This window comes from Schistocerca cancellata, chromosome 1, assembly GCF_023864275.1.
Source record: "Schistocerca cancellata isolate TAMUIC-IGC-003103 chromosome 1, iqSchCanc2.1, whole genome shotgun sequence".
In the NCBI taxonomy this organism is placed as follows: Eukaryota; Metazoa; Arthropoda; class Insecta; order Orthoptera; family Acrididae; genus Schistocerca; species Schistocerca cancellata.
The window spans coordinates 709,927,261-709,945,726 of record NC_064626.1 but is presented as its reverse complement, the minus strand read 5'-3'; the positions used below and the strand labels follow the sequence as shown (position 1 = coordinate 709,945,726).

The 18,466-nt window shown below is 41.9% G+C and overlaps 1 protein-coding gene across 6 annotated transcripts in view; it reads right to left on the bottom strand.

Moving 5' to 3' along the window:
- The window catches only part of LOC126184783 (exonuclease mut-7 homolog), a 243,914-nt gene that overhangs the window by 219,373 nt on the left and 6,075 nt on the right, over nt 1–18,466 (bottom strand). For all 6 annotated transcript variants that reach the window (XR_007536880.1, XM_049927351.1, XM_049927370.1 and 3 more), the window contains exons 2-3: nt 3,522–3,593; nt 3,250–3,423 (exon numbers count right to left, since the gene is read on the bottom strand). Coding sequence is in view for 5 of the 6 variants with exons in the window: in XM_049927351.1 (XP_049783308.1) it covers nt 3,250–3,406 (157 nt within the window). In the remaining variant the exon portion in view is untranslated. The remainder of the gene's footprint in view (nt 1–3,249; nt 3,424–3,521; nt 3,594–18,466) is intronic.

Sequence of the window (18,466 nt, the reverse complement as noted above, 5' to 3'; positions counted from 1 at the left end):
AGAATTCTTTTTGTTTTCAAAAAAATTTGATTGTTGTCTTTTAATACATGTATGTTGTAATAATTGGGGTAGCATGTTTGAAAGAGCATCAAGACTCTGACCAACAGTACCATGAATCTCTTTCAGAGTGATTCAATGGTTCACTGTTTGCCATTGGGTCCATTTGATCAGCTTCTTCATTAAGTTCTCATCCAAAGGATACTTAACTTCCAAAGATACATTTGCACACTTTTCACATTTTGACATCATGCAAACATCTTTCTCTTGGTTTCAGACTGTTGTGCTAATGAAGTCAGAAAATGTGGTTCATTATCATATAATCTTTCATTCCAGGAGTTTGTCATGAAATGTTATCTCGAACATAAAAAAATAGCAAAAGCTTCTTCTGTGCTTGGATTTAGGCGTTGAATCTGATTTTTCAGCTGTTGTTCACTTACTTAAAACTTCATGAACAGCAACTAATTCCAAGAGAACTTTCTTGGACTTCTAGGTAACAAGTTGCCACATGTTTAACTGATTTGCTTAATGTAGCAGGTGATTTACATGGACTATTTGTGTAGGTGACGCAAGCATCACTACCATTGCCTTCACTGCTGGCTCTAGCTTTATTTCTGAATTTTCTTTGATTAAGTTTATATGACGGTAGTATCTGTTCCCGAAAGAACAGTTACCGTGGATGACCATGCAGCTTTGCTAGAAATGAAATGATAATTAAATGGACACCCTAGCTGCAAACAGGCGTTGATGTACTTCATTGGGGACATGAAAATGTGTGCCCCAACCGGGACTCGAACCCGTGATCTCCTGCTTACATGGCAGACGCTCTATCCATCTGAGCCACCGTGGCCACAGAGGATAGTGTGTCTGTTCTTTCGGGAACAGATACTACCGTCATATATAGTTAAAATATGGCTTCCCAGCCATTGACCTTCTTGTGCGAACGCACACGCTATGCCCGAACTCGTGCGGGTCTTGGTAGATTAATCTGCCACGAGTAATGAGTATGATGGGCAAACATCTATTAGGCGCACTACGAATGTAGTGATGTGGACATGTTGGGAATGTGGATCTCACGGGGAGCGTGCAAGGGATAAGTCCCTGCAGACGCACTATCCTCTGTGCCCACAGTGGCTCAGATGGATTGAGCGTCTGCAATGTAAGCAGGAGATCCCGGGTTCGAGTCCCGGTCGGGGCACACATTTTCAACATGTCCCCAATGGAGTACATCAACGCCTGTTTGCAGCTAGGGTGTTGATTTAATTATCATTTCATTTGATTAAGTTCCTCTTTTTCTCTTTGCTTCTTAAGTTGAGCAGGAGTTAAAAGGCTGAAAGTGTCCTTTCCCTGTCCTTCCCCTTAATATCATCACTTAATCCTTTCTCCTTCAGTCATTTCCAGTAATCTCTCATTCTCTCAGCTGATGTGAGGGGCATGATAACAACTACAAAAATGAAATATCTTGTTTGAGAATTGTGGAAACACTGTAATTGTTAAAAATAAGCCAATGTCTATTTAAAAAAAAACGCTACTAAACATTGTTTATATTGAATATTTTTTCTCTGTAGTGAGACATGTATCTCATAAATCTGTTTTTCCATGCTTATTTTCAGGATTCTACAAAATTGCATTGAGCTTGAAAAATAAATTTCACACTTTTTTCGGTATCGGAATAACAGGAGATAGCAATAAAAAATAAATCAGCCTGGGGACTTTACTAATTAAATAAAATCAATATAAACTGTCGAAATGGGCTGACCTACGATACTTGTAAAGTTTTTCATGTATATTCTGTTAATAAATTACTTTACAATGCATCATTGTAGTACTTTTGAAAACTAATTTCTTAGAGGGTCTAGAAGCTGAAATTTTAGACATGCTATAAGGCCATTTGTTCAGTCCCAGCACTTCTTAACATGAAAATGAAGCTTCAAAAAAGCGTTTCAGCTAACAGAAATGGTAATCAGAATTGTAATAAGAATATTTTTAATTTTTAAGGTTTGTGTCCATATCCATGTTCTCATGGAACAGCCCTGTTTTGACAAGACGGTTCATTTTATCAAAACAGTGACAGTTTTAAGACAGTTCACTAATGACATAATACGGAGAAGAAGAAAATGAAGAAGAAAAAAATTGCGTCATAGCCAATACTTTCATGTTTCACAGGGAATAACCTGGAACTCATCTGATCAGAAACTGAGTACTGATTGTGGTAATAGATTGATCTGTAGAATAGCACCAGTTCCACGTTAGGTGGGAAGGTGATAGTTAGGTTGAGAGTTGGCAAACCCAATGAATGTGAATGTAAAATAAAGTTGATCTGTACTGTGGCTTAATGTTTACATTTGCACCATATGCAACACACTTTGCAGTAATTAATGCACTTTTCACTACAAAAGCTGACACTGCAAGGTAAATTCAGAAAATTTATATTACATAATGGTCAAGTCTTTGATACACATTTTGGCACATATTACATACATTTTTCAAACAAACTGTGACAAATGCAAGGGGGATTCAACACAAAACTTTTACCCACAAATCATTTACTTTGTAAGGGAGCTTAAAACAACTAATTATTGAATAATATATCTAAAAACAAAGATGATGAGACTTACCAAACAAAAGCGCTGGCAGGTCGATAGACACACAAACAAACACAAACATACACATAAAACTCAAGCTTTCACAACAAACAGTTGCTTCGTCAGGAAAGAGGGAAGGAGAGGGAAAGACGAAAGGATGTGGGTTTTAAGGGAGAGGGTAAGGAGTCATTCCAATCCCGGGAGCGGAAAGACTTACCTTAGGGGGAAAAAAGGACAGGTATACACTCGCGCGCGCACACACACACACACACACACACACACACACACACACACACACACACACACACACACACACACATATCCATCCGCACATGTGCGCGCGCGTGTGTGTGTGTGCGCGCGTGTGCGCGCGCGTATACCTGTCCTTTTTTCCCCCCATCCTTTCGTCTTTCCCTCTCCTTCCCTCTTTCCTGACGAAGCAACTGTTTGTTGCGAAAGCTTGAATTTTATGTGTATGTTTGTGTTTGTTTGTGTGTCTATCGACCTGCCAGCGCTTTTGTTTGGTAAGTCTCATCATCTTTGTTTTTAGATATATTTTTCCCACGTGGAGTGTTTCCCTCTATTATATTCATATAATTATTGAATAATTTCAACAACTATGTGGCACTCAAGCAAGTCAGGCAAACTCAACAATATAAATACTCACATCGACGCCACATTTCGATTAGTTGTTTGATCCAAGCAGAAAGTGCATCATCTGGTTGAAGAAAGCCTTGCGATTCATCGTGGTACTGATGGAGGAGCGAGCTATCAATCCATCTCCCATCTCGTCTGCCGCCTCTTCCCCTTCCTCCATATGCCATTATGCTAATGAGCAGTTCTAATAAGAGAACAAATTGTAATTACAGAGCTTGGAAATGGGTGCATTATTTTTTAGATAAGTGCATCCTTGTGCTTCAGAAAAAAAACTGAGCTTACCGTCTTGCAGATTTATGTTTTATACATATGACCAGGGAGAAAGACAAAGGAACCTGACAAGGTCATGGTGTACTGCAACAAAGAATGCTAGTGTTAGTAGACAATTCTATTTTGTACATCACTACAATTAATAAAAATTAGAACATATAGTAAAGATTAAATTCTGTGTAGAAGATTAAGATCGTTACACAAAAAACAACATACAAAAACATTCAATTTTTTTATTCGGAATAACTAACTACATTCATGGCATTTAGTCGAAAACATAATTTCAGAGTCTTTTAAACCATGAACAAATACTTCAGACCAACAAAATAACAATGCTGACATGAATATGAACACTACCCTGCAGAATATGAAATGGAGTAAGACTTTTGAGCCTATAGCTACTTCTACTGAGGTTCTAAAACATTGTTACATACCGAAAAAAAGTATTAACAGATACCTCAGGCATCTGTTTGAGTAGCAACTCTGAAATACCTGAAGAGACGACACAAATCTGGTCCATATCCATTTGCAAAAAAGAACACACGAAGAATGACAGATGTATCACCTTAAGATTGAGTGTATTTGTTTTTTAAATAAAGATTTGCCTGACACAGGCAAACTGAGGAATTTAGAAATTTCACTTCTCGCTCTGTTCACTTTCCTTTGAATATGGACAGTTGGCTGGTTTAATGATTAAAGGGAGCAAACTATGCGAGGTCATCAGTCCCTCCTACCTGGAACAACCAAGTCAAGAAAACTACACACCAAAGAAGGAACTAGATAATGAAACCAAGAAAAGAAAACTCCAAAGTCTACTGAAGATCAACAAAGTCTAAAGAAAGGAACAAGGAAGAAGACAAGGCGGGAAAGGAAGAAAGGCAAGCAAGATGCCCCATCCAGGGAGCAGCCAGAGGACCCCCCCCCCCCCCCCCCCCCCGGGCAGAAAGTACGATGGGGGACATACCTGGGCCACTGTTGCAGGAGGTGGAATTCTCTATCTGGAAATGGGAGACGGTAGTTTGGGTGTTCCAGGGCGCAGCACAGCGGATGCGTGACACGTAAGTGATCAATTGTTGCTGGCACAACGGGGGAAGCCCTGCATCTGCTAGGAGACTGATCAGAGGGCTAGTCCAAAAAGCCCCAGCTGTCAGTCTTACCCCACAGAGGTATATCAGGTCTAGCATCTGTAAAATCAAAGGTGATATCAAGAAGTGGGCAAAACTCCTGTAATCTAGGCAGGACTGGACCAATACTGAGTACAGCTGCATCAAGAGTAGGGCGATCTGTGCTCCAGCTGGTGTTGCTAAGACATCGGAGAGCACTGAGGTGTGGCCAACACATCCATTGATGGAGATGGGGAACCCATGTCAATCAGGCATTAAAGACCAGTCCTGCAAAATCCAATGAGAGTCCACCACGTCAAGCGATTGGCTGCCAAGATATAGATCTGGGTGGGGATGGACTGTATGGTGATGACATAAATGCGTAACTTTTTTTTTTTGCTTTGGAGTGCAAAATTGCTAAAGTCATAAGTGCCCATATGTAACGAAAAAAAAAAATATTACTAACTAAAAACCTGAGGCAAAAAAGACTAAAACCCAACTAAACAACTTTAAATAGGAGCAGCTAAGGACAAGGATGCCCCTAGGGAATATTTCTCAAAAAATAGTTGAGATGGTGGAGGTCCCCGCAGGGGAGGGGAGGAATGAAATTTGTTTTGCCATGCAGCTGCAGCAAATAAAAAGTAAGACACGATCAACAGAAGATGTGTCATCTGCTGAAACATCTGACAAAGTAGACAGCAAACATAAGATGTTAACATAAACATAAAACAATGGGCACTGGATCAGAAAGTGGCACACAATGTAGGGTCAAGAGCAGCAGGCACAGAGTGGGGCAGGGTCACCAGTTAATATATGGCAGCGACTAAAACAACAATGTCCTATACACAACTGGGCTGAAATGTCCTCCTCGCGACCTGTGGGCTGAGAGGAGGTCGACATGCTATTGGGAGAGGTATAATGTCGCGGAGTTTGTTTCCCTGGAGAGAAGATCACTGTGCACTCCAAAGTGATACTACACGCCGACAGACAGTGACACAAAGTTCATCCATGGGAACAGAATGACTAGCAGGCCAAGGGAGGAGAGGTGCAACATCAGCAGCCTCATTTCATGGCATGCTGATGTGACCAGGAATACCACATTGCCTCCCCCCACAGTAAGTGAGTAGAGGTATTCTTGGATCTATTGTACTGGAGGGCGGACTGAATACAGCATGCAAAGACTCTGAAGAGCACTGAGAGAATCTGAGCAGATGACACAATTTGCAAGCCCGTGTCACTGGATGTACCACACGTCCTGACAGAGAGCGTAGAGCTCCATGGTAAAAATCTAGCACTGGTCAAGGAGTCAATATTTAAAAGAATCATCACCAAATGCACGCACGCCATACCATGATTGGCCTTGGAACCATTGATGTAGACAAAGACACTGTCGCTAAGCCGCATGTGAAGAGCGATGCACTCACTGTGATACAGCAGGCCAGAAGTAGTGTCCTTGGGAACTGAATGGAATCCAAAATGAACACATACCTCAGCACAATGCCAGGGCAATGAAGAGCTCGTACCCATGGAGAATGTGGCAGGGAGGGTAAAGCAAAGCTGTCAAAGCAGCAAACGAAAACTGGTAGGACAATCCAAAGTCAGCAGCCTCAGCATAAAGATTTTCAATGGGACTAATATAGAAGGCACCAGTGGCTAAACATATTCCACAATGGTGGATGGTGTTAAGACAATGTAAGAAAGACGGATTTGTGGATGAATATATGATACACCCGTAATCCAGTTTCAAACGGACAGGAGACCAGTATGAACAGAAGACAGTCCAATCCGCTCCCCCCGAGATACTGCATAAAACAGGTAGAACTTTTTAGAGGGAGTGAGTACAACGATCTGCCAGGTAAGAGATGTGGGAAGACCAACAGAGTTTCCTAACAAATATTAGTCCCATAAATTTCGTTGTGTCAATGAAGGGAAGAAGGAATGGGCCGAGATGTAGGGATGGGGGAAGAAACTCCCAGTGCTGCCCGAAGTTCATACAGACAGTCTTATCAGCAGAAAAGTGGAAGCCATTGTTGATTCTCCACAAGTAAAAATGATCAAGACATCAAGGAAGATGCCACTCAAGTAGACAGGTTCGTTGCGAGCTGCAATAGATCACGAAGTCATCGGCGAAAAGAGAGCCTGAGGTACGTGGTGGGAGAGGCTCCATAATAGGGTTAATGGCTATGGCAAATAATACAAAGCCAAGTATAGAACCCCAAGGCACCCCATTCTCTTGAATAACAGTGACCAACAGAGCCGAGCCCACACGTACCTTAAAGACACAGTCTTTTAAAAATTCCCAGATAAAAAGGGGCAGACAACCCCAGCAGCTCCACTCATACATAACATGGAGGATAACTGTCCTCCAGCAGGTGCCATATGCTTTCTCCAAAACAAAAAATACGGCCACAGTTTGGCTCTTCCATAAAATATTGTTCATATTATGAGTTGACAAGGAGACGAGATGATCAACTGCAGAGTGTTGCCTACAGAATCCACATTGAGCATCTGTGAGAAGATTCCGAGATTCGAGTCACTCCATCAGCCGACCATTAATCATACACTCCTGGAAATTGAAATAAGAACACCGTGAATTCATTGTCCCAGGAAGGGGAAACTTTATTGACACATTCCTGGGGTCAGATACATCACATGATCACACTGACAGAACCACAGGCACATAGACACAGGCAACAGAGCATGCACAATGTCGGCACTAGTACAGTGTATATCCACCTTTCGCAGCAATGCAGGCTGCTGTTCTCCCATGGAGACGATCGTAGAGATGCTGGATGTAGTCCTGTGGAACGGCTTGCCATGCCATTTCCACCTGGCGCCTCAGTTGGACCAGCGTTCGTGCTGGACGTGCAGACCGCGTGAGACGACGCTTCATCCAGTCCCAAACATGCTCAATGGGGGACAGATCCGGAGATCTTGCTGGCCAGGGTAGTTGACTTACACCTTCTAGAGCACGTTGGGTGGCACGGGATACATGCGGACGTGCATTGTCCTGTTGGAACAGCAAGTTCCCTTGCCGGTCTAGGAATGGTAGAACGATGGGTTCGATGACGGTTTGGATGTACCGTGCACTATTCAGTGTCCCCTCGACGATCACCAGTGGTGTACGGCCAGTGTAGGAGATCGCTCCCCACACCATGATGCCGGGTGTTGGCCCTGTGTGCCTCGGTCGTATGCAGTCCTGATTGTGGCGCTCACCTGCACGGCGCCAAACACGCATACGACCATCATTGGCACCACGGCAGAAGCGACTCTCATCGCTGAAGACGACACGTCTCCATTCGTCCCTCCATTCACGCCTGTCGCGACACCACTGGAGGCGGGCTGCACGATGTTGGGGCGTGAGCGGAAGACGGCCTAACGGTGTGTGGGACCGTAGCCCAGCTTCATGGAGACAGTTGCGAATGGTCCTCGCCGATACCCCAGGAGCAACAGTGTCCCTAATTTGCTGGGAAGTGGCGGTGCGGTCCCCTACGGCACTCTTACGGTCTTGGCGTGCATCCGTGCGTCGCTGCGGTCCGGTCCCAGGTCGACGGGCACGTGCACCTTCCGCCGACCACTGGGGACAACATCGATGTACTGTGGAGACCTCACGCCCCACGTGTTGAGCAATTCGGCGGTACGTCCACCCGGCCTCCCGCATGCCCACTGTACGCCCTCGCTCAAAGTCCGTCAACTGCACATACGGTTCACGTCCACGCTGTCGCGGCATGCTACCAGTGTTAAAGACTGCGATGGAGCTCCGTATGCCACGGCAAACTGGCTGACACTGACGGCGGCGGTGCACAAATGCTGCGCAGCTAGCGCCATTCGACGGCCAAAACCGCGGTTCCTGGTGTGTCCGCTGTGCCGTGCGAGTGATCATTGCTTGTACAGCCCTCTTGCAGTGTCTGGAGCAAGTATGGTGGGTCTGACACACCGGTGTCAATGTGTTCTTTTTTCCATTTCCAGGAGTGTATGTTCCACCATTTCGCAGATGCTACTGGTGAGGGCCACTGGGCAGAAGCTGGAAGGAAGGTGTTTGTCCTTACCAGGTTTAGGTATGAGAATGACAACGGCCTCACGCAAGCGAATGGGAAATGTGCAATCTGTCCAAATGCATTGATATGTATCGAGGAGAAAGCATAGGTCCTGAAGTAGATAGGTGCTGCAACATCAGAATGTGAATGCCGTCCAGCCCTGGAATGAATAACTGGGACAAAGAGTGTGCATGTTTAAGCTCCCTCATAGTAAAAGCAGTATTGTAACACCCATGACTCTGGGACAAGAAATATCATCCTTGCCTCCATCGCCAGTTTCAGAGGGAGGAAGGCAGGACGGTTGTGGGTGAAACACTAAATGTCTGCAAAATATCGGCCCAAGGCGTTGGAGATATCAAGAGGGTCTAAATGTGGTTCCTGAAAGCCAACGGAGATTACCCCAAACAACAGAACAGGGAGTAAAACTGTCAATAGAACTTTGAACAGAAAGCCAACTAGCTTTTCTGCTGTCCTTGAAAATGCAGCAACACTGTGCACATTGCTGTTTATAACGGCAAGTCTCGCACAGCAAGGCAGTCTCGCAAAGCCTGTTGAAGCAAATTAGCAAATTTATTTGCTACACAAAATTGTAGTGTCCTGCATCTGTATCCGTTATTCAATAGGCGAGTTTCCAGACAGCCAGAAATAGGGAATTGGCAAGCCAGGGCCCCATTCATGTCGGTTCAGCCCACGTTTGCAGAGGCCAAGGCACAGAACAGGGCAAAGAATAATCCACGAGTAGAATCAAAGACATAGCACTTCAGCTTATGCTAGTATGACAAAGAAAGCAGATATGCAAAAACTAAAACACAAACACAAGTTAGTCGAAAATGAGACAGCTAATGAAGAAATACTAACACAACAGCCAATTGAAAACATACAGCAAGATCTAATAGTCACTGGCCAAAATGGAGAGCAACACTTAAATGTTACAGACACCATTCAAGAGGACAATCAACATACATATAACATAGTTATTCAAGGTAACGAAGAACAGGGCTACACTACCCAAATGAAACTGAAGAAAAAAAAATATTTAACAGACATCGAGTCTGACAACGAAGAGACAATTACAAAAAAAATTACCGATCATGAGCATGCAGTTCACATTTCAAATTTAGAAAAAGGCGAAACAACTAAGACATTGTGCACTAAATTAAAACAAGTAAATTTTGCACAAGAAATAACTGACATAAAATTCAGTCAAAATGGTAGTGTTATTCTTGCCAGTAAAAACCCAAATATTGAGGAACGAATAGTCAAAAAACTAAAGGCAAATTTCCGACCAGAAATGAAAGTTGAACCAATGAGACTCAATTATAATCCTAGGCTACAACAGCAAAGAAATTTCGAGAATTTTGTTCCAAGTTTGGGTGTTGTCATAACAAAGGTTGACTTTGATGTTACAATCAATGACGTCGAAGAAGTTCTCAAGGAACTACATCTTAATTTTGTTAGGGTAGTTAGAATGAAATCCAAAGAAACAGGAAAGGAAATTGCAAAAATGCGCGTGATTAAGCGTGATCAACATACAGTAGATTATCTTTTAAAAAATCATTTGAAGATGTTTTGTAAGGTACATGCAACGGAAACTTCAAAGCTTCCTAATCCACAACCAGTACAATGTGTAAAATGTTATAGCTTCGAACATTCTACTAATAACTGCACAAAGCCACCAAAATATGGCAAATGTGTAGGCCAACATTTTACACGTAGCTGCACAGCTAAAAACGTAAAACCAAAATGCCAGACAGGTGGCGATGACCACCTAGCAACCGATGTTAGATGTCCTAAGAGACCAAAAGAGGCCGTATCGACTGACAACTGCCAAAGTGCATTGTATCAATACACCAGTTACAAAAGAAGCTGAAATTGATGAAAAATATGTTCAACTAGATGATCTGCTTGGAGCAGTTACTACAGCTCTGATCAATATACTACCCGATAGGAAGAATAAAATAGAAACAGCCATTGGAGATGTAGTGAAGAAATTTTTCAACAGGAAGATTGCTATTACACAGAGCTTAAACTCCATGCATATCCACATAAAACAATCTTCAGGACCGATTACATACAATAGAAGAACCACTACAGTTGGCACCAAAGCAATGGCCACCTTTAGAAAAGAATAGTGCACAGAGAAATATACAAGTAGAAGAAATACCTTCTCCAAAAGTTAACAGTACTTAAAAACAAATATTTTAAAGAGTAGAAACCAGCTCTAATTTTGTAGATAGCATATAAAAATGGATCCTCGTGAAAATTATGTAATTGTTAGAGAAACTATTACTGCCTTTGTCAATGTAAATGGTATACTATCGAAAATTAATTTAATAGAACATCTTATAGAGTCAGAAAATGTTAATGTGAATGGTATTGCAGAGACAAAGGCATCTGAGCATCCAATAAAGATCAACTATTTTATATGTCATGATACTAATACTAGTGAAAGGAATGTTAGTGGAGGAGTAGCAGTATCACAAAGCAAAAATTTTCCAGCAGTTAGGATTGATTTGCCAGATAATTTGCAAAATGTACAAGCTGTGATACTGAAGACACAAACAAGAACTAAGAAATTTATCTTTTTAACAACAATATATATCCCTCCAAAGGACAGATTACCTATAGAATTTTTTTAATGTATGACAAATCTGGGCCCTTTTATCATTATGGGTGATCTAAATGCAAGATCTAATACCTTTGGAGATTCCACAACGAATACAAATGGTAGAACACTAGAGTCTATCCTTAAAAATTTTAATATTCAACGAGTCGACAATGATGAGCCCACTTTTATAAACCACAGAGGTACATCAATACCCGATCATATTTCATATATTAACAATATACATCGATATTTTACTGCTCACTGGATAGGCAAAAGTATTGCTAGTGATCATTTACCACTATTAGTAAGAACTACAATGTACCATTCTATTAAAAGCCAACAAAGTACTAAAGTAATATACGATTTAGAAAACATGGATCAAGAAAAATATCAAACATTGCTTGATGAAAAGATACCAGAAGTGATCGATATAACAACAACTGAAGAATTAAACCAATATAATGATGCCATTGTAACAGCTATAAAACAAGCAGAATAGAAAGTGTTTCAGTAAAAAGAATAAAAGAGAATCTAGAAAGGATACCTGAAAGTATTTTGGCAACTACAAAACAAAAATGTAGGATATATTGACAGCTAAAAAGATTTCAGTCTGAAGAATTGAGAATAGAATGTAATAGATTGAATATGCTTGTTAAAAGACAATTGGCAAATTTTCACTCGCAAAGATGGCCAAAAACGTGTGTATTGTTAGATCACAAACAATCAAACAAGTTCTGGAAGACTTTTAAACGTATTATAGGAGATAAAATAAACACTGAGCCTCCACTACAATATAATGGGAATATAATAACAGATAGTCAAGAAAAAGCACAAATTTTTAGAGAAGTTCTAATAGAAACTCATAAAATACCTAAGGATCCATGTTTTAATAATTCGCATAAACAAAAAGTTGATGAAGAAATGCCAATGATTTTAACATCCCCAGAAGTTTTAAATGAAGAGCAATTAGCACTGATTCAAGAAATTACAGAAGAAGAAATAGATAAAGCAATAAATAATGACAAAAACACTTCACCTGGAACGGATGGAATTAGCAGACTACATGTTACAGCAGCACCAAGTGAAAAAATAATTAGAATATTACACTGTTTGTACAACAATGTTTTTAAATTACAACAAATACCGCAACAACGGAAAATAGCAAAAGTAATTATGATACCAAAACCTGGAAAACCATTAAATAATCAAACGTCCTATCGTCCTATAACACTTTTGTCAACTATTGGAAAATCTTTTGCATCCATATTAAACAGACGATTGCATTAATTTGCAGAAGACCAAAGACTTATACCTGACATACAAGCAGGCTTTAGGCAACAACATTCAACTATAGATCTGATTATCAGAATATGTACTAGCATTACTAAGACCTTAAATATTACAGATTGTGCATCAGCCTTATATTTGGATACAGAAAGAGCTTTCGACAGTGTGGTGACCAGTATTATATTACAAGCTTATGAACTTTGGTATCCCAATTCAATTTATCTAACTAATTAGCACTATTATTGACAATAGACCTACATATTTATCGATTAATAATAAACTCTCTAGTCCATTCATTCCAGAAGCTGGGGTGCCACAGGGTGCTATTCCTTCACCTTTGCTGTACACCTTATATACAGCTGATATTCCACTGCCTACCCATTGGAATGAAGGCTTGACACTTGATGCAGATGATACAGTTTATTGGTGTCATGAGAGAACGTCCGAAGAATTGAATAATACAAATACACAATACCTCACAAAGTTAGAAAAGTGGCTCAGTACCTGGCACATTAAACCTAATGCGCACAAGAGTCAATTTGTGATATTCAGATACAGAAATGTTACTACTAATAAATTACAAACACCAGATAAAGTAAAGTTAAAACTCTGGGGAGAAGAAATTTTACCAAAACCAAATTATTTAGGTCTTATAATGGACGCAATACTGTCATAGAAGCCTCACATAGATAATATCCTAGTAAAGGTAAGGAGAAGAATCGGGCTTTTAAAGTTAATTAGAGGGTGTATAACAGGAGCACCCAATAGTACATTAATTTATACTTATAAAATGTTTATAAGACCAGTTTTGGAATATGGGGCACCAGCATAGTTTGGAAGTAAACAGCATACAGAAAGAATTTTAAGTACGGAAAGAAAAATCTTACGAATCGCTATTAGGTCAAGTCTCTACACTACAAATCAAGATATATATAATTCAGTAAATATATTACCGATACAGCACCGACTGATTGAGCTTGTCGGCAATATAGGAATGAATAGACTTCACTCTGATACGCTAACAACTAAAACACTAAAAGAAGAAATTATGCATTTCAATTTTCCATGCTACCAGAATAAATTTCCATCACATACTATAGCACAATGTATTAGGGAGACTAATGAAGAATTGGATAGGACAATTCCACTTGGACCTTCTAATAATATTAGCCATTTAGTTAATGAAAGCTGAAGTGCAATTGTCAGTCACACAATAAAAATTTTTTAAAAAATTAAGTGAGATTTTAGTCAAAAATACAAAATAAAGTAAAACATTATATAAGATACATTATCCCAGGTGGGGTTTTCGCAAACCGTAAGGCGAATGCCGGGATATAACATTATTTCCACTCAGAAACAAGAAGAAAAGAGGAAGAAGTAGATTAAGTAAGAAAAATAAATAATGTATTGACAGATAGAAATAGAAGACATATAATTAGTTACTGAAGAATTATTGTTATTGAATTGTATAATTAATATTTTAAGTAAAAACAGGAAATATAAATTTTTCCCAAATAATATAAATAAATGGAGTCCCAACATTATTAAAGCACCTATGGCTGAAAAGAGCTACGCTCTAGATACAGCCCAACCTTGTAAGAGGGTACGAAAAAACAGATAAAGTTCACCATCGTAAGATGGCATTTAAAAACACAGAGATATCGTCTCCATGTGCAGATTGCATCACGGCATGCCTCAATCCACCAGGGGAAAGAGGCACATTGCTGTGAGGAAGAGGTGCAAGGTTTGGAATACTCCATGGCAGTGAGAATGGTGTTTGTAAGGTATATTCTATCTGGCCATCAATGCAGGAGAAATAGTGTTCATAAAAAGTGGCCAATGAGGAGTAGAGCTGCTAGTCAGCTTCAGAAAGCTGCCAGCTGGTTAGAAAAACAGATGGGATAGGCATCAGCAAACGAATGACACAGGAGAAACGGTCACTTGAGTGTTTGTCAGAGAGAACAGACCACTCGAGACAACAAGCAAACTGAGCAGTACAAATCATATGGCCCAAGAGGGAAAAGGGATGGAATTGGGAAGATATGTGATGTACAGGGCTATTACAAATGATTGAAGCGATTTCATAAATTCACTGTAGCTCCATTCATTGACATATGGTCACGACACACTACAGATACGTAGAAAAACTCATAAAGTTTTGTTCGGCTGAAGCCGCACTTCAGGTTTCTGCCGCCAGAGCGTTCGAGAGCGCAGTGAGGCAAAATGGCGACAGGAGCCGAGAAAGCGTATGTCGTGCTTGAAATGCACTCACATCAGTCAGTCATAACAGTGCAACGACACTTCAGGACGAAGTTCTACAAAGATCCACCGACTGCTAACTCCATTCGGCGATGGCATGCGCAGTTTAAAGCTTCTGGATGCCTCTGTAAGGCGAAATCAACGGGTCGGCCTGCAGCGAGCGAAGAAACAGTTGAACGCGTGCGGGCAAGTTTCACGTGTAGCCCGTGGAAAATTGGCTCATGCCAGAACTGGAGACCGACAGCGCCTACTTCATCTTTCAACAGGATGGTGCTCCACCGCACTTCCATCATGAAGTTCGGCATTTCTTAAACAGGAGATTGGAAAACCGATGGATCGGTCGTGGTGGAGATCATGATCAGCAATTCATCTCATGGCCTCCACACTCTCCCGACTTAACCCCATGCGATTTCTTTCTGTGGGGTTATGTGAAAGATTCAGTGTTTAAACCTCCTCTACCAAGACACGTGCCAGAACTGCGAGCTCGCATCAATGACGCTTTCGAACTCATTGGTGGGGACATGCTGCACCGAGTGTGGGAGGAACTTGATTATCGGCTTGATGTCTGCCGAATCACTAAAGGGGCACATATCGAACATTTGTGAATGCCTAAAAACACTTTTTGAGTTTTTGTATGTGTGTGCAAAGCATTGTGAAAATATCTCAAATAATAAAGTTATTGTAAAGCTGTGAAATCGCTTCAATCATTTGTAATAACCCTGTATTCATGTTCAAACAGATGAGATTGAGCTGGCTGAAGATATAGGAGAGAGCCTCTTTGACAGGAGCGAGCCTCTCTGACACGAGCACGGAGAGCCCCATAGGGGATGTTGGGCACTTAAGTCATCAAGCAGCAGAAAGGGAGGAGGAAGTTGAACAATAAGTTGCAAACAGCCAAAGACGAGAGTGAGTAGACATTCCCAAAGAGAGAAGGAGAAACTGGGAAGGGAAAAAGAGACAGCAATAGCCTGAAGCTCGGTGTGCAAGAAAATGGTGCAACTATACATTTCATCTCAAATGAGCAACACGACTTACCCACAAGCCGGAGCAGAAAACAACTGGTATGTATAATCGCAAGAGGAGCTGTAACTCAACCCTACTGGACCTGATGCTGTTAATGTTCTGTTGGAGAATAATCACATCTGATGATAGACAGGAGATGTGTCAAATAGCAGGGGAGTCACTATGATGGCTGCCGAGTGCCAGAATTCAAATGTGCACAATGACCAGGTTCAGAGGCTGGAGGATCCTGGCCATTAGTTTGACAGAGGGCGTCAGAATTTGCCTTTGGCTGGCCAGCAGACTGGTTGTTCGTGGTGTGTCCCAGTGAAATGGAGGTCAGTCGAGTGATTGTATCGCATGGTAACACCGTGGAAGAAGAACACTGAGGCGGAGAAGGGGAAGATCGCACGCCTCTGACTGCTTAGAATCATGCCATTTGTCAGGTGCATACCTAGATGCTAGCTGGCTAGATGTGCGCAGAAAGTCATCACGAGAGTACTCCTTTTTAGATTTCTGTGCTTCTATTTGCGAATCATACAATTTTGCTGGCGCAGGCGAACGTTTCTTGGTAGGGCATGCACCTGTAGCAGGTGAAGATGAGAGTGTGACCTGGGAGCTGGATGATTTCACAAGCATGGCACTAAACCGGAAGTTGCAAGTCTACGCAGCCATGTGCTTCATAGGTCGGGGTGTAGTGAGAACTGTACTATAACTGACAGAGGGTGGTGTACAAGGTTTGCGGTTAGCCATCATTTTCCAAACAATGTGAGTGGAAACCTTTTCCTTCACCTGGATCTCCTGAACGGTTCTCTCATCGGACAGTCATGGGAGGAGGCAGCATGGTTAACCTTGCTGTTGATACAGTGAGGGGAAGGAGGCAGACACACACCCTCATGAGCATCCCTGCCGCACATTACATATTTGGCTGCATTTTCACAAGATTCACGGGTGTGGTTGTAGCACTCACATTTAGAGCAATGCATGGGATTTGGGATATGCAGTCCGACAGTAATAGCTTCGTAGCCACCGTAATTTTTGATGGAAGTACCACATGGTCAAGTGTGAGGAATAGAGTGCAGGTTGGCACTAATTCTTTATCAACCTTTTTCATGACGTGATGAACTACAGTCACTCCCTGGTCAATGAGGCAGGCTGTTGTTTCAGCCTTGGTAAACCATCAAGCAGCCGAGTGGCTATGACATCATGGGAGGAATTCAGAGTGCGGTGTGGAGAAGTACTGCATTAAGCAGTTTCTTTGCTTGAAAAGCACTATCCATCTCCAGAAGCAAGGTCTCATTATGCAACCAAGAGCAGGACTTCAAAAGACTGGGCATTGGCATCTACAGCCTTTTGAATAACAAATGGGTTAAATGTAGTGAAATTGTGACCATCCACCCTCATGGGGGGCTCACCTGCCTTAGGTCACTGTCCACACCTCTTGGACTCCAGACAGAGGGACCAATCAGCATAGAGGAAGGTACCAGCTCAGGCACTCTGTATATTGCTCCCTGCAGTATGCATTCAGCAATGCCTATCACGGACAAGCAAAAATAAATGCAAAAATCATTGGCAGACAAAAGGGTGGACACCATAGGCCCCACTGCTCCCATCAGACCTTCGACAGCCACTAAAAAGAGGGGCACTCAGAAGAGTACCCTGCAGAACCCCATTCTCTTGCAGATGGGAGATGCTACAGGAGATAGCAACCCGTACCTGAGAAGTGCAACATGAAAGAAAGTGCCAGATAAAATTTAGGAGTGGGTGGGTCACGGAAGCTCCACTCATGTAAGGTGCCAAGGATGTAGATGCACCATATAGCATCATCAATTTTATGCATATCGAAAAAGACTGCAACAAGGTGTTGATGCCATGCAAAAGCCATTTGGATAGTCGACTCCAGGTGGACTAAATTATCTGCAGTAGAGCAGCCTCAGTGAAAACCATCCCGCATCAAAGCCAAAAAGGTGTCCCAGGATTCAAGGATCCAATACAGCCTTCGACTCACCACACATTGCAGAGGACATTAGTTAAACTGTTCGGACAGCAGCCCGTCTCAAGAGGCAGTTTACCCGATTTCAAAACTGGAATAACGACACTTTCTTGCCATTGAGAAGGGAACTTCCCCTCACTGCGCAGATGGTTAAAAATGGCAAGTATACGATGTTGGCTACTCACTGAAAAACATTTGGTTGTGGACAAAGTCTGGTCCAGAAGCCATATAAGGGCAGAGAGCAAAGGTGCTGGCAAAATCCCACTTGCTAAACATGGAGTTGTAAGGCTCCAGGCAGCAGGGAACAAAAGGTAAGGGGAGTTGTTTCAGACAGAGTTTGAGAAAACAGAACATGGGCGGACAGTGAACCAGTGTTGAGGACTTGGCAAAATGCCGAGCATAACGCTCAGCACCAGAGTCCAGGCTGGCAAGGATAACACCATTCTGGGAAATTTCTGGGATACCTGTACGAGAACAGAGGCCAAAAATGTGCCTTACCTTTGCCCATACCTGCAACGAGTGAGTATGCGGCTCTATGGCAGCAACACACAGTTCCCAGCAAATCTATTTTTAAACGGGACCAGGCACAAAGCCATTTAAAGGACAGAAGGTGGTCCAGAGATAAATACCATTTGTAGAATTGAAGGGCATGGTAATAACTAACAGCCACA